The sequence below is a fragment of the Equus caballus genome, chromosome 11, assembly GCF_041296265.1.
Source record: "Equus caballus isolate H_3958 breed thoroughbred chromosome 11, TB-T2T, whole genome shotgun sequence".
Lineage (NCBI taxonomy): Eukaryota > Metazoa > Chordata > Mammalia > Perissodactyla > Equidae > Equus > Equus caballus.
This window is the reverse complement of record NC_091694.1, coordinates 21,891,063-21,914,126: the sequence shown is the minus strand read 5'-3', so window position 1 is coordinate 21,914,126 and position 23,064 is coordinate 21,891,063. Positions and strand designations below refer to the sequence as shown.

The following is a 23,064-nucleotide window of genomic DNA, read 5'->3' as shown; positions in this document are numbered from 1 at the left end:
CTCTGACCAGCTGAGAGCCTGGCCTTGAGTGTGTGAGTGTATGTGGGGTGGTGGGTAGAAGAGAGAAAGCTTAATAACAAACACAACTATCTCATAATAACGTATTTGTATTTATCTCAAATTAGTGTCATTGAATATGAAAACACTTATTTCTTCAGAATAAAGAGAATGGTGATCTCAGATTGTGAACAATACTTTAGTTGCCAGGGACATGGTTAACTTTGTTAGATAATAAATATTTTAAAAGACAAGTGTTTTTAAAGAGCAGTCAGTACATACACAGTAGGAGCTCCAAGAGTCCTTACCCAGCAACATTGGATTCAGGGCTTTACGATGTGGTCTGTTAGGACTTCAACAGTGAACCTTAGAAGCCTGGCCCCCGAGAAGGGTGGCTGGTACACATATAAACAGACATGTGAACTAAAGTGGAGAGTCTCTGATCTCTGGGTAACATTTAGTGCCAGTTAGGGCATGGAGCCTTGACTATTGGGAAGTACATTCACATTAAAACAGGGCTCCAGTCATCACTTTGGGGTGCAGAGGGTAGAGTTTACCCAGCAGGAGTCCCAACCAAATGTCCTGGGGACCAGGGCTCAGGTCCTAGGAAAAACTGGAGCTCAAATCAGGAAGGAATCTGAGGAAGGCTGCTACTCGGTGAACATGGGTAACCCAGGAACCAGCCAGGGAACACAGGTGGTCTTAGGGGCAGAGAATAACTTTAGCCCTTACCTACTCCATCTACTAGCAGAGTACCAAGTAAAGTCAGTTGGGTTCTTATTGGCTGAAGGATGTGATTGGGTTGACCCTACAAGTACTAGGTCTGTAGGACTGATCACTGGGCAGGGTTGGTGAGCAGGGACCTAGAGGTGTCTTTTTGGTCAAATTGGCATCACCACGTATCAACAGTGCTTCTCCTGTTCATCTGATAAACACCAGACAATTCTGTTGAGGTGATATGGGCAGAAGTAATATAGTAATGGGGAGAAAATAAGGGCAGATAAATGTGAGAAGTCAAGTGAGGAGAAAATGTGAAATTTCCAATTAACTTTATTTTGGGGTTCCTATTTGAGCTATTTCCGAATTTCCGGGATCAAAGAAATTCAAAGCCAGAGAACTGGGAGCTTTCCACATTCTGTGTATCTTTAAGAAAGACTAAGACTGGGGACTGACGGACTTTTTACTCAGTGAGATTACTGACGTTGGTCCAACACACCCGCAAGATGAAAACAGTTACTCACAGGAACCATAGAGACAATCATTCTGTCTTCAGAATTTCTAGGTAACCAATCTTCAAATGCTATAGTGTACTAATATCGAAGGTTAGAAACATCTAATTTAAATAAAGAATTCTGACCAAATTGGATAGTTTGCATCAGTATGAAAGTTTATTGAAAGTCATTAGTAAATGAGCATAGAAAGGTTTTTTTTTTTTTTTCCCATTAAAGAACACTTTCTGGCAAAGTGAACAGAAGAAATATAGAAACTGCAAAACACCTTTTAGACACCTTATTTTCTAGACCATTAAGATTGAAGCGTTTTCCTGGAGGAGATGTTTCTCATGATTCTGTACATAATGGCCTGTGTGAAGGGAGACTCTTTCCTCTTGATGCGGTTTAATAGTAGTGTTTCTTGGTTTCTGATTCAACCATAGATGAAAGGACTCTACCGTCAGGTGCCACCTCTTCAATAATTGTCTTGATTACACTGGCTTTCTTAGTATCTGTATGCAAATCCCAAAAGAAAACGAGAATTCAACCCAAGCAATTTGTGGGGGTCCTTACTAATTAACAAGCAAATTTCTAAAAGAAAAATACACTAAATTTCAAAAAAGAAACTTCAATTTTTTAATTTTGCTTTAAAAAACCAAAAACCCTCAGCAATGTTTAATCTACAGCATTTTCGACCACGCCATTTTCCCTTCCAGATTGGTGTAAGAGTACAGCTCATTAAAACATGCAAGCGGGAAACTTCTGTAAGAGTTTAATTTTCTTAAACTGCTCTAGAGCTGAAAAAGCAACAAAACCATCACAGAAAGTCAAAACTAGTTCTGATTACCCCAGCTAGTTTCTGCTGACCTTGGTCCCTTAGATGAGGACTCGCCAGCGGACCCGGAAGACGAGGACTTGTGGCCTCCGCTGGAACTGCTGCCACCGTAGCCGCCGCCGGAACTGCCGCCGAGACCTCCGCTGGAACCGCCGCCCTGGCCGCCCCCGGAACTGCCGCCGTGTCCGCCGCCGCTGGAGCTTCCGCCGCCGTAGCCGCCGCTGGAGCTTCCGCCGCCGTAGCCGCCGCTGGACCTGGCGATCCTGTAGCCGCCGACGGAACCGCCTCCGTAGCCGTCGCCGGAACGTCCGTCATAGGCGCGCCCGCCGCCGCCGGAACTACCGGGAGTAAGTGTCGCATCGGTTAACTCTAATGTTGGGCGACGGTCGGTCGCTTTCCAGATTATTGTTGCTTTAGAAAATAAGCAAAACGTTGTTGGGAGAAAAGACAGCCTTGCCAACTATGAATTTAGAAATCCATTCTTAAAAAAATTCTCTAAAAACAATTCTGTATAGTATGCACAACCCTAAGGATCGTTCTCGGGCCAAATTCGTGGGAAGTTGAGACTGGTCGCATCGGCCTTTTCCTGTGCTCTGCCTCCTCCCTTCTCCCCACTTTCTCCCATCCTGTGGCACTTCCTCGGGTTTTGGAGAAGCCTTGCAATTTGGAATATTGCATCAAAGCAGTGGGGATCCTTTAAACACTTTTGTCATTTACCTTCCCTCTCCTTCTAGCAGGCTGCGGTAGGTTTGAATTTCATTCTCCAGTCTGATCTTAATATCCAGGAGTTGTTGGTACTCAGCATTCTGGCACTCGGTTTCTGCTCGAATCTGCTGTAGTTGTTCCTCCAGAGAGGAGATCTGAGCCTGGATCTGTGAGAGCTGTACACAGTAGCGGCCTTCCGTTTCTGCCAAGGAGGCTTCCAGAGATTGTTTCTGAAAAAAGGAGAGAATATATTGTGGCTTAGCGACCTCCTTGTTCAGTTGAGTGCAGTGAGGCTTTTCAATAATTTAATACGACATCATGTAGAAGAATAAAGAAAATGAATAGAATGTGTTTTTTTGCTTAATGGCAACATTTCAATTTCAGCACTTTTAGATCAATGCCAATAATGCTTTTCTCCGGTTAACAAAGAACTCCAATTTTATTTCTACTTTCTTAGCCCAACTCTGCGTTTTGTTTTGTGTTGGGTTGCATATTCTCATGTGAGCATGAAACTTTGTAGGAGAAAATCGAAGTCATTTTATAAGACAGTTCTTAACATACCAGGGCCAATTGGGACTGTAGTTCAATCTCCAGACCTTGAACAGTGCGTCTCAATTCAGTAATCTCAGATTTATGGCTGGACATTTGTTCGATGTTACTGTTGATTTCTGTAGTCAGTTCCTGGCTCTAGAGTATTAAAAACAGGGGAAAGATGAAGAAAATCGGACATGATAACCAAACCGAACCTCCATTGGCTTCAGTAGGAAGGAAGATGCATGACCTTTTCATTGAACCAGGCCTCAGCGTCTTTGCGGTTCTGTTCAGCAAGTTGTTCATACTGATTTCTCATGTTATTCAGAAGTTCGGTCAGATCAACACCTGGGGCAGCATTCATTTCCACATTCACGTCACCAGTGGACACGTTTTGGAGGTCTCTCATTTCCTGTTTGAGGATCAGAAAGATTTAATAACTGCACTGTGATTACAATGAGCCCTTTTTGTTTTGGCTAGGGAAAGTATAACTTTCTGTGTCACCTCCTCATGGTTCTTCTTCAGGTAGGCGAGCTCTTCAGTCAGGCTCTCAATCTGCATCTCTAGGTCAGCCTTGGTCAAGGTCAGCTCGTCCAGCACCCTGCGCAGGCCATTGATGTCGGCCTCCACGCTCTGGCGCAGGGCCAGCTCATTCTCATACCTGAAACAAGCATGATCCAAATACTGGCTATAACTTATACTGGAGGCGTACCCAGGTAGAGACTGTTTAAAAAGTAAGTATAGAGTTGATTTCCCATCATGGCAACATTTATCATATACAATTTCACATGGGGATGTTAGTGGTTTAATGCAAAGAAGCTTAGTGGTTACTTTAAAATGCATTTTCTTCTTTTAATATTGCCCAAAAGGTAGCATTGAAATGGAGGATTTCTCTGATGACTCCAATAGTGTTTGACTTTGAATGAATTCAGGAAAATGTAAATGCTATTGTGGGCATGCAAAGTCATTGTTAAGAACAAGGTCTGTATCTGTTGGGACAATATTGTACCACATTCGCTTAGCTTACTTCAGCCTGAAGTCGTCAGCTGCCAGCCTGGCGTTGTCGATCTGAAGCACCACATTGGCATTATCATTGGTTAGATTGATGATCTGGAGAGAGAGGCAAAGAAATTAGATACAGATCTGGCTTTTATAGAGGCATGCATAGTTGAACTGCGTTTTTATGTTGTTCTCTTGGAAAATCTGGGAGGCATTTATCAAAATATGAAATATGACAGACTTACCCATATACTGAAACTTGAGTTATTTGTTCTCTTGAAGTTTCTATACTCTTTGATTTCCGTGTCATCCCTTTCTGAAAACTAACTGGCCTTATATAGATGTGTTCCAGCTAGTGTGTCCCCCCGTTTATACTTTGTGATTTCTCTGTATTTCAGCGAACTTTTGACTGACTTGTACGTGTTTTTGCTTTAACTTGTCATAAATATATCTTCTGAATGAATACACTCTGAGCGGGCACACAGTAGGTGCAATTCACAAATTCGCTAGAGCCAAGCAATACCCCATTTGCATACTAGAGAATTCATGTTTCTTGCAATGAGTATTTTTTTGTTATCAATCTGAATAAATTTTGTTCTGGTTCATTTCATAATTCTTTCAGTTACTATATTTGAAATATCTAGTGTATTTTAACTATAGACTCATTATACACTCATTGAGCCCTAAAACCTTCTCAGTAATCTGCCATCCTATAAGCGAAAGAACACACTCGTTGGATGAAGATTGCAATGACCATAGCCTCACAAATATCTTTGATGAGACTTGGTTATTTTTGGAAGCAATAAAGTAAGATAGGCAAACACAGTGAATAGCTATACTGTGCTCAATTTAAGTTCATCCGCCTGGATTACATTGATGAGAAATAGGCCTAAAGTTGGATTTTCAAAATGCCCCTTACCTGATTTTTAAGATCTTCAATGATTTGGTAGTATTTGCTGTAGTCACGAGGCTCCCGCTGGCCTGCGTTGCCATGCTTTTCATACCACTCCTTGATTTTGCCTTCCAGCTCATAGTTTGATTCTTCCAGAGCCCTAACTTTGTCCAAGTAGGAAGCCAGGCGGTCGTTCAGATTCTGCATGGTTACTTTTTCATTTCCAGAAAGAAGGCCGCCATCTCCTCCAAATCCACCACCGAAGCCTCCTCCAAAGCCGCCCCCAACGAAGCTGCCTCCTCCGAAGCTGCCTCCTCCGAAGCTGCCTCCTCCAAAGCTGCCTCCTCCAAAGCTGCCTCCTCCGAAGCCCCCACCTAAGCTGCTGCTTCCATAGCCTCCACCAAAGCTGCCTCCACCAAAACCTCCTCCTGATCCTCCTCCATAGCCTCCCGATGAGCCACCAAAGCAGCCTCCACCAGAGCTGCCACGGCTAAAAGAGCCACCACTGAACCCCCCTGAGCTAAATCCTCCACCAAAGGAGCCTCTGCTGCTTGAAATTCTGAGAGATGATCCCCCTCCTCCTCCGCCTCCACTGCGGGAGGAAGAGTATTGCTTGCGTGAGCTGTATCGAACAGACATGGTGATGCTGTTTAGCCCAGAGAGTGCCTGCTACCAAGGACAGTGACAAGCCTTTATATACTGACAGGGTGTGTCCCGTGTGTGTTGGAGTTTGCTTGCTTGCATGATTTTCTTTTTGCCAGTTTAGCATCTTTGGCTTATGATTGCATAAGTTTTCTTCAGTAATCACCAATTCCAATAGGTATGGTTTTGAATTTGCCCTAGGAACAAACAGGAGGTTTGCTATGTTGAAATTGAAAATGGGTGTAGTTCAGGTGAGTGTATGTTTCATTATGTTTTTTCGTCTTTTGAAGACCATTGGGCAACTCTTAAAATCCTGTCTTTTCTCAGCACTATGTAGGTAGCACAGAACGTTCTCAAAATTTGGAAAAAGAATTTTAGCTACAAAATTATAGTTAAAATAAGATTTTTGTTTTAAAATGTATATTTTAAACAGTTTCAATTAATTAGAACAAGAGTTAGCATGAAGCCTTCCAGAATCATGCTATAATAAGGATCTTGTACAAAACTGTAAGCTGCCAAAATGAAAATACAAAACATATGCTAAACAATTTAATTAGTGTTTAAAAGTTGCCACACATAAAAATTTAAAGCCATAAGGGCACAATTTAGGAAGTATATGTGTGTATGTTTATAGGGAATCTTTTAATTTATTTGGAGAATGAAAGTATATTGATATTTTGCCTGGGAAATTGGAAGTGAGTAATTATTTAGGAACCTTTAATTTAATGGTGCTATTCTTTTTAAAATAAAAAAATCTAAACTCACGAAGTTCTCTTGGAGTTTTTTTGACTTTTAAATTCATTGTACTTAAGGTTTATGTGAAGACCATAATGCAGAAATTCTTGGTCCCAGATATGAAGAACTAAGCTCCAGTAGGTTCTTTATACTAAATTCGATAGAAAAGGGAGAATTTAAATGTTATGATTTTGAGTAAAAATTTGTTTGCAAGAATAGACATCCAAATTAGGGATTAATACTTCAAAAATTATGAACTAGACTGTGAACATATGTTTCCAAGCTACATTCTTTTTCTCAAAAAAATTTGTTTGTATATACTGTGATATATTTGGATATAGAATTTGGCGTAACAGTTTATATAGTGCAGTATTTAATTGGGACCTTAAGACATGACATAAAATTATTTTATATCTACTTACAGGCTATGACATTTCTATTGTTCAAAAATACATTCACAGCTATATTTATACATATATATCCACATGCATTTTACAATTCTACAGTGCTATTTGTGATGCTGTGATTTTATAATCTCAGAAACAAGCTGCTGAGATATGGGTGGTGGTTATCTGTAGTTTATAGAGGAGGTAGTTGAAGCTGAGAGACGTTATGATTTTGCCTAAAGAGATATAGTAGGTGGTTGAACTGAGGTTAGAAACTTGGTCTTTTGGTGCCTGGTTTTTTGCTTTTTCTTGCTGTACCAATGTATATATATGTGTTCTGGTGGATTTGGTGTGATAGAACTGAATTCCTGTATTTCTTATCATAAACTTCTCCACATGGGAAAATACAAAACAAACAGTACTTGGAAGCATGAAAATATTGAAAGGGTATTTGGCAGGCACTCTTCTATGAGGAATTGCTTTTCAAATTCAGTTTGTAGCTGCACATTCCAGTTTATGAAAACTATAGAAATAACTTCTGCAGGGAAAAGGAATGTGGTTGGGAGCATTAACGAAGCGTTGATTGTTAGAATGGAGGCTACTACCCAACAAATGACAGCTCCTCCAACTTGTTAGCACATGCAACTGGGGTGGTAGTTGAGAGAAAAACGAAACGCAACCATGGGAATTGAACCTTGATGAAGATAACATGCAGTAAAGAAAGGCTATGATAAATCAGGAAAGGAAAATACAAGATTATACTAAGTTCAGAGAGCATGTTGAAGCCTTGATATTAACGACAGCAATTTGGAAAGAAAGCATTTTATTTACAGAGAGATTTTGATAGGTTTTACCTGTAATTGTTGCAAATTTTGGATCTTGATCGTACCAGATTTGCTTTAGTATTAGCCTTTAATTTCTTCTCCTGGTGGGAAAATATAAAAATTTCCCTCTAGTTTCACTTAGTTAACAAACGGTATGAAGAGATCTATTACGGTCATATCAACTCAAAGAATATGCGAGAGGAAACATTTGCATAAAAGTACAAGAGAACAAATACGTGTATAGAGACTCTTCTAATACTGACTGTCACATTTCATTTAAGCTACCTTTGATGTTATTATCAAAGATTACTTATTAACTTGTATACTCTAGAAAGTGATTTGTTTTTATTTTCACTGTCATTTATTGAAATCAGCCTTTGGCGTGAGTGACATTACAGAGGTGCCATGGAATAATTCTGCAGCTAAATTGAATGAAAATGTACGACTGTCAATTCTAGTCTTGGCACCTTTTACACTTGGTTACCATATTCCAGTGAAACTATAATTTCTTTGTTTTCCATTTTTATTTTGTCTCTCTTTAAGGCACATTGATAGGCGTTTAGAAGGTAGAAAGATGAACAAGATTCAGCTCCTGTCCTTAAGGATCTCACCAGTTGTTCCGGTACTTGAGGATTCTGAACATAAGCTGTCAACTTAAGTGCTATGCTGTGCAAATAGTAAATGAAGTGAGAGGGAGGTGGGGCGGGGAGAAGGAGTTAACATTTCCTGAACATCTACTATGTTCTAGTTGGTTTACTCTCCTTTAATCTTCCTCCCAATTCCCTGTGACAGGTATTATTTACCTCATTTTATAGCTTAAAGAAATTAAGCTTTAGAAAGCTTTAAGAAGTTCCCCAGAGTGAGACAGCTGGTTTATGCTAGAGCCTGGTTTTGATTCAGGCCCATTTGCTTCAAAGATGATGCTATTTTCATGACACTGAGCTGCTGCTGTAAGACTGATGAGCAAGGAGTCTTGTTGGAATAGGGTCACCTGCCCAAGTTTCATGGTGCAGGTGGAATTTAAGCTGAGTCTTGTGAAGGATGAGTAGGATTTTTCCATGTGTGCAGCAGCAGAGAAGTGGGGAAGTGGGGACTGTGAAAATGCCAAGCAGGTGGAGACTCTGAATGGACAAGTTTGGCTGGAACAGATCGTCCATATTTATAAATTTCTCTTAACAGATTTTATTGAGTGCCTGCAATATTTCCTGGGGATACATAGATGACTAAGATGTAATTCCTGCCTCTCAAGGAGTTTAAAATTTACTTGGAGAGGCAAATAGACATACCCATGAGTCGGAGATTGTAATCCAGTACAGGGTAGTCTGGGCTACAGTTGAGGCATGGACATGGTTTTGAGGAATGCAGAGAGGTGTTCTAACAGTCTGATGTGAGTGTTTTTGTCTGTGTGCTCACTCGTGCATGTGTGTGAGGGCACAATGAAAGAGTAGCTGTGTCAAGTTTTGAGGAGAAGATTAGTTTGGTTTAAGATGTGACTTTGGAGTAATACCAGGATATTAATGTAAAACTATCTTTGAACGGTTAGAATCACAGGACTACAGTTCAGGAGAGAGATGAGACCAACAGACTTCAGGATAGTTAGGATCTCTAAGGGAAGGGATTTAGAAAGAAATGAGCAGAAGGTCTAAACTTGAACTTTTGGCGATGGCCACTTTAGGTGCTGGGAAGAAGAGCCAGCAAATCCTGGTAAGAAGGAGGGCACCTGGAAGTGTGGAAGAGGGAAGAAGGATCATGGAAGCTACGGGAGAAGAGAACCCAGATAAGGTGGGGTGGTCTGCAGAGCCAGATGAAGGAGAAAGGAGATTGAAGGACTGTTGATTTGGCAATTAGGTCCCAATGGTATCCTTCTGGAGGGCACGTTTAGTCAACTTATGGTATGGCAATCCACAGTATATACCCAATATTCGAATTGATGACTTTGCTTATGGTATTTTATTTTCATGTTTAATGTAGTCCAGTTTATCAATTTCTTCAGTAATTTCTTCTGGATTTAGGGTCATGGTTAGGATGAGTCTAGGTGCTATTTTCATGGAGTTAATTTGGCTCTGGAAGCATGTTGTTGGTTCAGCTTTGTTATCAACTTGTGTCCTGTTGGGATTTGGATCTTTCCTTTTTCTTCCTTATTTTGCTTCAAGTAAAGTCCTTTTTTGAAGTTTCTAGATGAAGATTCTATTTGCAAGTTTTTTTCTCTGAGTAATTGAAATATAATGAATAATTTAGGTAGTTGCAGAAAGATGAGTCTGGTAGCGCAGGTTATGTCTCAAGATAGTAAAGTTGATGAGCTAAACGTTTCACGGTTTCTATTGTTTAGCACATAAAGTTTGAGAATTAGACATTTTTTGCATGAATGTTCTGTGACTTTGTGAGATTGCTGAATGTGCCTTTGTGATTACCACCCATGGAGTCAAAGCCAAGTGGAAAGCTGTACAACAGTGTGATGGATGTGTTACCTGCCTCCTAGACAGTTGAGCAATTAGGACAACTACGATATTGAAAAGTCCGTGTCTTCTCCTTGGCAAACTTCTAAAATGCAGGGCTCTGAAATCTGCAGACACTGCCATATTACAGAAGTTTTCTAAAACTTCTGGGACTGCATTGTGATGGAAGTCACAAAAATGTGAAAACATGAAGGCTTTCCAGTGTAGTATAGCAGAGTGGTTAAGTAGGTGCGTACTGGAGTCAGACTGTTTGGGTTAAAATCCAGGCAGAGGGCAACATGATGAGGTTGAAATGAAAAAAAAGGCCTATTGCAAAGTTAGGACAATCGTCCAGGTGGGAAGGATGAAGGTTGTGGGATGAAAAAGTTGGGAGTACTTGGTGTTTTATTGAATTTGGAGAATGAGGAAGAAAGAAGAGTTGGGAATGACCCTTCAGTAGTTGATTTCAGATTCTGGGAATCCACAATATTCACTGAGATAGGGAATATAGCAGGAGGAAGATACTGAGTTTACTTTTAGACCACCTGGGTTTGAGAGGTTGGTGAAATATCTCAGAAAGAGATGACCGATAGGAAGTGTGACTGTTTAGAATAAGTACATGGAATTGGGAAAAATACCTGACTAACAATGCATGAAGGGATAGTCAGGAAGAACTGAGGGCCCAGCTTTCATTTGTAACGACATTCAAATGCATCCAGTCATGAGCCGCAGAACAACGTTTGGTCAGTGACCGACCGCATATATGATGGTGGCCTCATAAGATTAGTACCATATAGCCTAGGTATGTCATAGGCTATACCATCTAGGTTTGTGTAAGTACACTCTATAATGTTTGCACAATGATGAAATTGCCTAACAATTCATTTCTCTGAAGTATCCCTTTCGTTAAGCGAGGCATGATGGTATTGGAAGTTATTCTGATGTAGGAATAGAGAAGATGATGATCAGGCTGATGTGCATTTTGGAATTTGAAGCTAGATTCAGAAGATAGAAAAAGTAGCAAAGAAATTTCTAGTGCTCTTGAGAAAATGGTTGAGGTGATTGAGCATACGGTCACATATAAAGAAGGAAGTAAGACCAGAGGGACAGATACACTGAAGAAAAAGAAAAAAGTTGACTCATCGGACATCTTTATGAGGTCATGGAGCAAGAAGAGTGTGAGAAGGACATTGAGAGAGGTGAAGGAAGATGGGTTAAAGTCGGACAGTGGAAGACAGAGTTTAGAATTTTACAGTTGGCACAACCCCAGATCTTGACAAAGTTCAGTGAACAGCCATGGGCGCGGGACCCAACGGTCACTGAAATAAGAGATCAGAAGTGGACTGCCCTGAAAGTCAATGGAGTAGGAGGTTAGGAACTGTTAGACTGTGGTGTTAAGTGGGCCATCTACATAGGCATGAAGTCTCCCACGGTGGCAGGAGATGGGAGAGTAGTGGACTGTGAGCCAGGTGCCAAAGTGCTGGGATGATGGGAAGGTGTGGTGAGGCGTTAGCTTCAAAAGAAGAATTTAACTTGAGTTGATCCATGTAAAGCTGTATGTGGCAGTGGGATTTAGGGAATAGAGAGTCTGCCTTGAAGTTTGTATATTAGTTATGTGGAGTGGGAGTGCAGATTAGAGACTGGAAAGAGAGGTGGAAGGGGAGATGGGGAGAGGAGAGAGGTAGGAATGGAAATGAGATGGGGAGAGGTCTGCAGAAAGGGTTTAGGTAGTTAAAATGTGGCTAAAGAGAGTTTCCACCTCATAAGGTTGGTGAGACAATAAAAGAGATCATGCTTAGCACAGTGCCTGGCAAAAAAAAAAAGCCTCAATGAACTGCAGCCATTATTATTACTGTTGTTGTTGTGTTACAAAGTGGATGTGTGTGTGGAGAGATCTGGGGAGGTCAAGGTGAGAGAGAAGGAGACATGAGCAAGAAGTGCCCTAAGATGACTCCTCTTGAGGCAGTGGCAAGGAGAGTGGGGGAAGGAGGTGGAGAGGACAGGAAAAGGGGGATGCAAGGACTTGGTTGAACTTGACTGGTTTCAGGTTCTGCAGATTACAGGTATAAAGTTGTTTTGCCACCAGAAGCATCACAGTGTCTCCTGGAACTGTGTTGGTGCAAGCAATCTGAAGCACTGTGGCCGGCATCGACATGGCCTTTAAATGCATTTTCTGGGCAGAGTTATAGGCTTTTTTAGAGCTGCAGAGAGCCTTAGACATCACCTAATTCAGCCCCTTTATTTGTCAGATGAGACAAATGGGACCCAGAAATGTGAGAGTTTGCTTGGTGTCACCAGACACATGCCAGGTGAAGACTTGGCTTATGTTCAAGACGGCCTTGAGATCCTGGCATCATGAGTGTATTTTAGATATAAATAATTACTCCAAATGATCCATGCTAATACGAATACCCACTTTATATCTTGCCATCAGTAGTCTTAACATGTTGTATGAATTGTACAATTATTCTTTTAATTAAATTATTGAATTATTGAAATTGAAACAGTGAGGAATTAGAATATGAAATATATAAAGAATTGTAAATCTCTTCAGGGCCTGCTTATTAACTGTAAATAAGCATAATTAGTTAAGTAATGGGTGTAACGTGTCTCCATCCTGCATATATAAAGAAAATATTTCCAAAAGAACATTTTGTGACAAAAAAGAGAAAGACACCGTCCTTTTAGAAAGCGTAGATAAGTGGTTTCTCCTTTTCAGTCAGCATCACCCATGTTGTTAACCACACTTGCCCCTGCTGTCCTGCTGACACCAGGTGGCAGTGCTCACCTTCAAATGGATGTAGCTTAGGCCTGAACCTCCACTTGAGCCTGGGTCCCACATGCCCTCAGCAGGCAATTATTAAATCTGATAAAAAACAGCCTCAACATTTGTCTTTTCAAAGTTGCAGAGCAAGATGACTATAAAGACAAAATTTCCTTATATTTATATGATACTTTACAGCTTCCAAAGTGCTTTCTTGTATGGCATGTCATTTGAAGCTTACAAGGAACCTGGGCATTAGGAAGAGAGGTTTCCGTCCTCCGAGTTAAAGAAGAGGAAGCTGAGGAAAAGGACCGTTCAGGGATGTGCAGCATGAAACTGGGAGAACCAGGCCAGAATGGGCCTTGTGACTCAGTGTGATGATGCTTTCAGTAGACCTGATCTTCTTTAGATCAGGTAGAAAAATAAGACTCAAACAACGCAAAAATCCCTCTTTAATGAAAACCATAAACATGCTTCTTACAAAATCCCTCTCAGAATTTCTAGTTACTAGCAAAGGGAAACGTTTACCTACAGATATATTGCCTTTCAGATGTGGTGCATTCATTCTTTTGCTCATTCAAGAAATAATTCCTGAGCACCTGCTATGCTCCAGGCACTGTGCTAGTGGCAGGGGACATGGAGGGGAAGAAAATAGATGCCTTGCAAGCTCTTATTGTGAATAACGCTGCTGTGGACATGGTATGGACAAGTATCTCTTCCAGACCCTGATTTCAATTCATTTCACTGTATACCAGAAGTGGAATTTCTGGATCATATGGTAATTCTATGTTTAATTTCTTTAAGGACCTGTCATCCTTTTTTCCACAGCAGCCATATCATTTTACATTCCTACAAATAAGGCACAAGGATTCCAATTCTCCCCCTCCATGCCTGCACTTGCTATTTTCTATTTGTTTGATAGTAGTTATCCTAATGCTGTGAGGTGGTATCTCACTGTAGTTTGGATTTGCATTTCCCTAATGATTAGTGATGTGGAGCATCTCCAATACCCTACTTGCTTTTGTCTTTACAACAACTATTGTCAGTCTTCAAGATCCATTTTGGTGCCATTTTATTTTCTAGTCTTCTCTTCAAATTTCTTACTTTATAAAACCTTACAGAGGCTCTATAGATCAAAACTTTTCATGAGAGTTCCTCTTCCAAAGGAACTTGGAAGGTTGATTAGCTTGGTCTTGGTTGTGCTAGACTTTAAACCCAGTTATTCGCGCTTTTCAAGCATTTCTCCTGAGATAACTTATTGTGAGTAGAAAAGGCTAATTAAAAGATTAAGTGTGTGATTTTTTCTTTGGTAAAATCCAGCAGGTCAAACTAGTTTCAGAACACTACCCACATTCTTCCCTGAGGTAATATTCAATATTTACATCAACGCACAATAATTTCTTGCTTTTCTGTCTGGTTCTACCCTGGAAAGATCTCTTACTCCATGAGGGAATGTGGATGGTGTTTGTGATTTTATCTGGAGACACTGAGGAGTAAGGTGACAATTCAAACAGTCCTTCCTGCTTTGCCATGGTGTTCTGTGGAACAATCTGGTTCAAAAAGTATCCTTCAAGAAATATCCTTCATACCTGGCTTCCAGACTAGACTCATTTCTTTTGTGATAAGTTATTTCTCTTTGTCACCCAAGGACACAGTTTGGATAGTCTGCATCATAATTAGGGTGACCACAGCTGCAGCTTTAAGGGATAGTGAAGTATCTCCAAACATTGGGGCAATCATCTCGTCCTTCCCACTTACTTTCGTAAACCTCCTGCTATGTTTTATTGGACCCCAGCTCACAGGGCTAGAGTAATCATAATCCTTTGTAATGTACTGTCATCATTATTCCTACTGTGTGGAATTTAGTTTTGCCGTCCTAGGATGGCAAGCTGACCTTGTTCTCTACCCTTTGGCGGGCCACGTTAATGATCACCCACTCTAACAAATTATTGTGATGCTTATGTCTGTCTTTTGAGAAACTATGTTATTTATCCAAGAAGCATATTTCTTTGTAGATGAACAGAATGCTGTTTCTTCATTACCTACTCTCTGATGGGCATTTTTCTAAGGGCTGTATAGATATTTAACTCCTTTTATCCCCACAACAGTCTCAGCTGTGGTAGTCATTATACCTATTGCATAGACAAGAAAACTGAGACTCAGAAGAGTTGAAGCAACTTGTGCAAAAATTACATGATTTGTAAATGCCACTGCCAGGATATGAAGTCTAGGAATCATTGATTGTGAAATGCATGCTTCTAACCACAAATGAGCTCTTTCCCTAATTACCCCGCTCAACATGCAATCTAGATGGGAAATACTGGATGGACCTTATTTAAACCTACTCAAGCTATTTCCCTTATAAAGCTGACCACAACAGTTACTCCTCCATTCCCAAGAAAAATATCAAGCCATCACGGACATCAAGGTCAGAGTCCAAAGCTTTCAGGCCTATAGCAGCATAAGGCAAAATCTTTGGAGAAGCAAGCTTTTGTTGTTTAGTGTGATTCCACGTGAATGCCAAATATTGGCCCTGCCAGTGTCTTTGCACACTGTCTTGCTTAAACAGGAGGACCCTGTAACAACTTTAGAATCTGTAAGAATGTGTACAGGAGTTTTTGATCAATAGCTACATGATAAATCGATGTGGTAAAAACAGTGACCTGTACATTTCACAATAGTTTTTTAAAAGATAAATACCAATGTCCTTGTTAAAATAAAAGTGTTCATTTAGACAGTCTTATTAAACTGTAGTTTCAGAGTCTAGTCAAGAAAGTTGTTCTCTTTTTGTGTTTTATTGAGATATAATCGACATTCAGCCTGTATAAGTTTAAGGTGTACAGCATAAGAAATACATTGAAATACATATACAGCAAAATGATTAGCACAATCAGTTTAGTGAACGTCAAGAAAAGTAGTTCTTTGTCAGAGAGAATTTAATATAAAGAATGGTTTAAGGAGATATTGGAAGATTGAAAAGGTGAGAAGATAGGACCACCATGATTCACCTTTCAGGAATGAAGGTTTGGGTCACTACCCAACCAGATAAAAAACTCTGACCAGCTGAGAGCCTGGCCTTGAGTGTGTGAGTGTATGTGGGGTGGTGGGTAGAAGAGAGAAAGCTTAATAACAAACACAACTATCTCATAATAACGTATTTGTATTTATCTCAAATTAGTGTCATTGAATATGAAAACACTTATTTCTTCAGAATAAAGAGAATGGTGATCTCAGATTGTGAACAATACTTTAGTTGCCAGGGACATGGTTAACTTTGTTAGATAATAAATATTTTAAAAGACAAGTGTTTTTAAAGAGCAGTCAGTACATACACAGTAGGAGCTCCAAGAGTCCTTACCCAGCAACATTGGATTCAGGGCTTTACGATGTGGTCTGTTAGGACTTCAACAGTGAACCTTAGAAGCCTGGCCCCCGAGAAGGGTGGCTGGTACACATATAAACAGACATGTGAACTAAAGTGGAGAGTCTCTGATCTCTGGGTAACATTTAGTGCCAGTTAGGGCATGGAGCCTTGACTATTGGGAAGTACATTCACATTAAAACAGGGCTCCAGTCATCACTTTGGGGTGCAGAGGGTAGAGTTTACCCAGCAGGAGTCCCAACCAAATGTCCTGGGGACCAGGGCTCAGGTCCTAGGAAAAACTGGAGCTCAAATCAGGAAGGAATCTGAGGAAGGCTGCTACTCGGTGAACATGGGTAACCCAGGAACCAGCCAGGGAACACAGGTGGTCTTAGGGGCAGAGAATAACTTTAGCCCTTACCTACTCCATCTACTAGCAGAGTACCAAGTAAAGTCAGTTGGGTTCTTATTGGCTGAAGGATGTGATTGGGTTGACCCTACAAGTACTAGGTCTGTAGGACTGATCACTGGGCAGGGTTGGTGAGCAGGGACCTAGAGGTGTCTTTTTGGTCAAATTGGCATCACCACGTATCAACAGTGCTTCTCCTGTTCATCTGATAAACACCAGACAATTCTGTTGAGGTGATATGGGCAGAAGTAATATAGTAATGGGGAGAAAATAAGGGCAGATAAATGTGAGAAGTCAAGTGAGGAGAAAATGTGAAATTTCCAATTAACTTTATTTTGGGGGTCCTATTTGAGCTATTTCCGAATTTCCGGGATCAAAGAAATTCAAAGCCAGAGAACTGGGAGCTTTCCACATTCTGTGTATCTTTAAGAAAGACTAAGACTGGGGACTGACGGACTTTTTACTCAGTGAGATTACTGACGTTGGTCCAACACACCCGCAAGATGAAAACAGTTACTCACAGGAACCATAGAGACAATCATTCTGTCTTCAGAATTTCTAGGTAACCAATCTTCAAATGCTATAGTGTACTAATATCGAAGGTTAGAAACATCTAATTTAAATAAAGAATTCTGACCAAATTGGATAGTTTGCATCAGTATGAAAGTTTATTGAAAGTCATTAGTAAATGAGCATAGAAAGGTTTTTTTTTTTTTTTCCCATTAAAGAACACTTTCTGGCAAAGTGAACAGAAGAAATATAGAAACTGCAAAACACCTTTTAGACACCTTATTTTCTAGACCATTAAGATTGAAGCGTTTTCCTGGAGGAGATGTTTCTCATGATTCTGTACATAATGGCCTGTGTGAAGGGAGACTCTTTCCTCTTGATGCGGTTTAATAGTAGTGTTTCTTGGTTTCTGATTCAACCATAGATGAAAGGACTCTACCGTCAGGTGCCACCTCTTCAATAATTGTCTTGATTACACTGGCTTTCTTAGTATCTGTATGCAAATCCCAAAAGAAAACGAGAATTCAACCCAAGCAATTTGTGGGGGTCCTTACTAATTAACAAGCAAATTTCTAAAAGAAAAATACACTAAATTTCAAAAAAGAAACTTCAATTTTTTAATTTTGCTTTAAAAAACCAAAAACCCTCAGCAATGTTTAATCTACAGCATTTTCGACCACGCCATTTTCCCTTCCAGATTGGTCTAAGAGTACAGCTCATTAAAACATGCAAGCGGGAAACTTCTGTAAGAGTTTAATTTTCTTAAACTGCTCTAGAGCTGAAAAAGCAACAAAACCATCACAGAAAGTCAAAACTAGTTCCGATTACCCCAGCTAGTTTCTGCTGACCTTGGTCCCTTAGATGAGGACTCGCCAGCGGACCCGGAAGACGAGGACTTGTGGCCTCCGCTGGAACTGCTGCCACCGTAGCCGCCGCCGGAACTGCCGCCGAGACCTCCGCTGGAACCGCCGGCCTGGCCGCCCCCGGAACTGCCGCCGTGTCCGCCGCCGCTGGAGCTTCCGCCGCCGTAGCCGCCGCTGGAGCTTCCGCCGCCGTAGCCGCCGCTGGACCTGGCGATCCTGTAGCCGCCGACGGAACCGCCTCCGTAGCCGTCGCCGGAACGTCCGTCATAGGCGCGCCCGCCGCCGCCGGAACTACCGGGAGTAAGTGTCGCATCGGTTAACTCTAATGTTGGGCGACGGTCGGTCGCTTTCCAGATTATTGTTGCTTTAGAAAATAAGCAAAACGTTGTTGGGAGAAAAGACAGCCTTGCCAACTATGAATTTAGAAATCCATTCTTAAAAAAATTCTCTAAAAACAATTCTGTATAGTATGCACAACCCTAAGGATCGTTCTCGGGCCAAATTCGTGGGAAGTTGAGACTGGTCGCATCGGCCTTTTCCTGTGCTCTGCCTCCTCCCTTCTCCCCTCTTTCTCCCATCCTGTGGCACTTCCTCGGGTTTTGGAGAAGCCTTGCAATTTGGAATATTGCATCTAAGCAGTGGGGATCCTTTAAACACTTTTGTCATTTACCTTCCCTCTCCTTCTAGCAGGCTGCGGTAGGTTTGAATTTCATTCTCCAGTCTGATCTTAATATCCAGGAGTTGTTGGTACTCAGCATTCTGGCACTCGGTTTCTGCTCGAATCTGCTGTAGTTGTTCCTCCAGAGAGGAGATCTGAGCCTGGATCTGTGAGAGCTGTACACAGTAGCGGCCTTCCGTTTCTGCCAAGGAGGCTTCCAGAGATTGTTTCTGAAAAAAGGAGAGAATATATTGTGGCTTAGCGACCTCCTTGTTCAGTTGAGTGCAGTGAGGCTTTTCAATAATTTAATACGACATCATGTAGAAGAATAAAGAAAATGAATAGAATGTGTTTTTTTGCTTAATGGCAACATTTCAATTTCAGCACTTTTAGATCAATGCCAATAATGCTTTTCTCCGGTTAACAAAGAACTCCAATTTTATTTCTACTTTCTTAGCCCAACTCTGCGTTTTGTTTTGTGTTGGGTTGCATATTCTCATGTGAGCATGAAACTTTGTAGGAGAAAATCGAAGTCATTTTATAAGACAGTTCTTAACATACCAGGGCCAATTGGGACTGTAGTTCAATCTCCAGACCTTGAACAGTGCGTCTCAATTCAGTAATCTCAGATTTATGGCTGGACATTTGTTCGATGTTACTGTTGATTTCTGTAGTCAGTTCCTGGCTCTAGAGTATTAAAAACAGGGGAAAGATGAAGAAAATCGGACATGATAACCAAACCGAACCTCCATTGGCTTCAGTAGGAAGGAAGATGCATGACCTTTTCATTGAACCAGGCCTCAGCGTCTTTGCGGTTCTGTTCAGCAAGTTGTTCATACTGATTTCTCATGTTATTCAGAAGTTCGGTCAGATCAACACCTGGGGCAGCATTCATTTCCACATTCACGTCACCAGTGGACACGTTTTGGAGGTCTCTCATTTCCTGTTTGAGGATCAGAAAGATTTAATAACTGCACTGTGATTACAATGAGCCCTTTTTGTTTTGGCTAGGGAAAGTATAACTTTCTGTGTCACCTCCTCATGGTTCTTCTTCAGGTAGGCGAGCTCTTCAGTCAGGCTCTCAATCTGCATCTCTAGGTCAGCCTTGGTCAAGGTCAGCTCGTCCAGCACCCTGCGCAGGCCATTGATGTCGGCCTCCACGCTCTGGCGCAGGGCCAGCTCATTCTCATACCTGAAACAAGCATGATCCAAATACTGGCTATAACTTATACTGGAGGCGTACCCAGGTAGAGACTGTTTAAAAAGTAAGTATAGAGTTGATTTCCCATCATGGCAACATTTATCATATACAATTTCACATGGGGATGTTAGTGGTTTAATGCAAAGAAGCTTAGTGGTTACTTTAAAATGCATTTTCTTCGTTTAATATTGCCCAAAAGGTAGCATTGAAATGGAGGATTTCTCTGATGACTCCAATAGTGTTTGACTTTGAATGAATTCAGGAAAATGTAAATGCTATTGTGGGCATGCAAAGTCATTGTTAAGAACAAGGTCTGTATCTGTTGGGACAATATTGTACCACATTCGCTTAGCTTACTTCAGCCTGAAGTCGTCAGCTGCCAGCCTGGCGTTGTCGATCTGAAGCACCACATTGGCATTATCATTGGTTAGATTGATGATCTGGAGAGAGAGGCAAAGAAATTAGATACAGATCTGGCTTTTATAGAGGCATGCATAGTTGAACTGCGTTTTTATGTTGTTCTCTTGGAAAATCTGGGAGGCATTTCTTAAAATATGAAATATGACAGACTTACCCATATACTGAAACTTGAGTTATTTGTTCTCTTGAAGTTTCTATACTCTTTGATTTCCGTGTCATCCCTTTCTGAAAACTAACTGGCCTTATATAGATGTGTTCCAGCTAGTGTGTCCCCCCGTTTATACTTTGTGATTTCTCTGTATTTCAGCGAACTTTTGACTGACTTGTACGTGTTTTTGCTTTAACTTGTCATAAATATATCTTCTGAATGAATACACTCTGAGCGGGCACACAGTAGGTGCAATTCACAAATTCGCTAGAGCCAAGCAATACCCCATTTGCATACTAGAGAATTCATGTTTCTTGCAATGAGTATTTTTTTGTTATCAATCTGAATAAATTTTGTTCTGGTTCATTTCATAATTCTTTCAGTTACTATATTTGAAATATCTAGTGTATTTTAACTATAGACTCATTATACACTCATTGAGCCCTAAAACCTTCTCAGTAATCTGCCATCCTATAAGCGAAAGAACACACTCGTTGGATGAAGATTGCAATGACCATAGCCTCACAAATATCTTTGATGAGACTTGGTTATTTTTGGAAGCAATAAAGTAAGATAGGCAAACACAGTGAATAGCTATACTGTGCTCAATTTAAGTTCATCCGCCTGGATTACATTGATGAGAAATAGGCCTAAAGTTGGATTTTCAAAATGCCCCTTACCTGATTTTTAAGATCTTCAATGATTTGGTAGTATTTGCTGTAGTCACGAGGCTCCCGCTGGCCTGCGTTGCCATGCTTTTCATACCACTCCTTGATTTTGCCTTCCAGCTCATAGTTTGATTCTTCCAGAGCCCTAACTTTGTCCAAGTAGGAAGCCAGGCGGTCGTTCAGATTCTGCATGGTTACTTTTTCATTTCCAGAAAGAAGGCCGCCATCTCCTCCAAATCCACCACCGAAGCCTCCTCCAAAGCTGCCCCCAACGAAGCTGCCTCCTCCGAAGCTGCCTCCTCCGAAGCTGCCTCCTCCAAAGCTGCCTCCTCCGAAGCCCCCACCTAAGCTGCTGCTTCCATAGCCTCCACCAAAGCTGCCTCCACCAAAACCTCCTCCTGATCCTCCTCCATAGCCTCCCGATGAGCCACCAAAGCAGCCTCCACCAGAGCTGCCACGGCTAAAAGAGCCACCACTGAACCCCCCTGAGCTAAATCCTCCACCAAAGGAGCCTCTGCTGCTTGAAATTCTGAGAGATGATCCCCCTCCTCCTCCGCCTCCACTGCGGGAGGAAGAGTATTGCTTGCGTGAGCTGTATCGAACAGACATGGTGATGCTGTTTAGCCCAGAGAGTGCCTGCTACCAAGGACAGTGACAAGCCTTTATATACTGACAGGGTGTGTCCCGTGTGTGTTGGAGTTTGCTTGCTTGCATGATTTTCTTTTTGCCAGTTTAGCATCTTTGGCTTATGATTGCATAAGTTTTCTTCAGTAATCACCAATTCCAATAGGTATGGTTTTGAATTTGCCCTAGGAACAAACAGGAGGTTTGCTATGTTGAAATTGAAAATGGGTGTAGTTCAGGTGAGTGTATGTTTCATTATGTTTTTTCGTCTTTTGAAGACCATTGGGCAACTCTTAAAATCCTGTCTTTTCTCAGCACTATGTAGGTAGCACAGAACGTTCTCAAAATTTGGAAAAAGAATTTTAGCTACAAAATTATAGTTAAAATAAGATTTTTGTTTTAAAATGTATATTTTAAACAGTTTCAATTAATTAGAACAAGAGTTAGCATGAAGCCTTCCAGAATCATGCTATAATAAGGATCTTGTACAAAACTGTAAGCTGCCAAAATGAAAATACAAAACATATGCTAAACAATTTAATTAGTGTTTAAAAGTTGCCACACATAAAAATTTAAAGCCATAAGGGCACAATTTAGGAAGTATATGTGTGTATGTTTATAGGGAATCTTTTAATTTATTTGGAGAATGAAAGTATATTGATATTTTGCCTGGGAAATTGGAAGTGAGTAATTATTTAGGAACCTTTAATTTAATGGTGCTATTCTTTTTAAAATAAAAAAATCTAAACTCACGAAGTTCTCTTGGAGTTTTTTTGACTTTTAAATTCATTGTACTTAAGGTTTATGTGAAGACCATAATGCAGAAATTCTTGGTCCCAGATATGAAGAACTAAGCTCCAGTAGGTTCTTTATACTAAATTCGATAGAAAAGGGAGAATTTAAATGTTATGATTTTGAGTAAAAATTTGTTTGCAAGAATAGACATCCAAATTAGGGATTAATACTTCAAAAATTATGAACTAGACTGTGAACATATGTTTCCAAGCTACATTCTTTTTCTCAAAAAAATTTGTTTGTATATACTGTGATATATTTGGATATAGAATTTGGCGTAACAGTTTATATAGTGCAGTATTTAATTGGGACCTTAAGACATGACATAAAATTATTTTATATCTACTTACAGGCTATGACATTTCTATTGTTCAAAAATACATTCACAGCTATATTTATACATATATATCCACATGCATTTTACAATTCTACAGTGCTATTTGTGATGCTG

At 40.6% G+C, this 23,064-nt stretch overlaps 2 protein-coding genes across 6 annotated transcripts; both read right to left on the bottom strand.

Annotated features, from left to right (window-relative positions):
* Positions 1 to 1,363: 1,363 nt before the first annotated feature.
* On the bottom strand, positions 1,364 to 11,294 carry KRT10B (keratin 10B). Of its 4 annotated transcripts, none has more exons than XR_011423226.1 (8): positions 5,198 to 11,294; positions 4,307 to 4,389; positions 3,784 to 3,940; positions 3,530 to 3,691; positions 3,310 to 3,435; positions 2,761 to 2,978; positions 2,056 to 2,454; positions 1,364 to 1,720 (listed from the first exon to the last, which is right to left on the bottom strand). XR_011423226.1 is itself a non-coding variant. In XM_070227296.1 (8 exons), exons 1-8 carry the CDS (start codon positions 5,807 to 5,809, stop codon positions 1,614 to 1,616), a joined length of 1,791 nt encoding a protein of 596 aa, XP_070083397.1. In that variant the 5' UTR covers positions 5,810 to 11,294; the 3' UTR covers positions 1,364 to 1,613. The 4 variants fall into 4 exon arrangements, 2 of the variants coding, with proteins under 2 accessions (XP_070083397.1, XP_070083399.1); XR_011423225.1 differs by having other exon boundaries at positions 2,076 to 2,454; XM_070227296.1 differs by having other exon boundaries at positions 2,056 to 2,381.
* A 6,078-nt stretch (positions 11,295 to 17,372) lies between these two features.
* Positions 17,373 to 22,565, bottom strand: LOC111775645 (keratin, type I cytoskeletal 10-like). Of its 2 annotated transcripts, none has more exons than XM_070227299.1 (8): positions 21,207 to 22,565; positions 20,316 to 20,398; positions 19,793 to 19,949; positions 19,539 to 19,700; positions 19,319 to 19,444; positions 18,770 to 18,987; positions 18,065 to 18,390; positions 17,373 to 17,729 (listed from the first exon to the last, which is right to left on the bottom strand). In XM_070227299.1, the coding sequence occupies exons 1-8, from the start codon at positions 21,801 to 21,803 to the stop codon at positions 17,623 to 17,625; spliced, it is 1,776 nt and encodes a 591-aa protein (XP_070083400.1). In that variant the 5' UTR covers positions 21,804 to 22,565; the 3' UTR covers positions 17,373 to 17,622. The 2 variants fall into 2 exon arrangements, with proteins under 2 accessions (XP_070083400.1, XP_070083401.1); XM_070227300.1 differs by having other exon boundaries at positions 18,085 to 18,390.
* Positions 22,566 to 23,064: the final 499 nt, after the last annotated feature.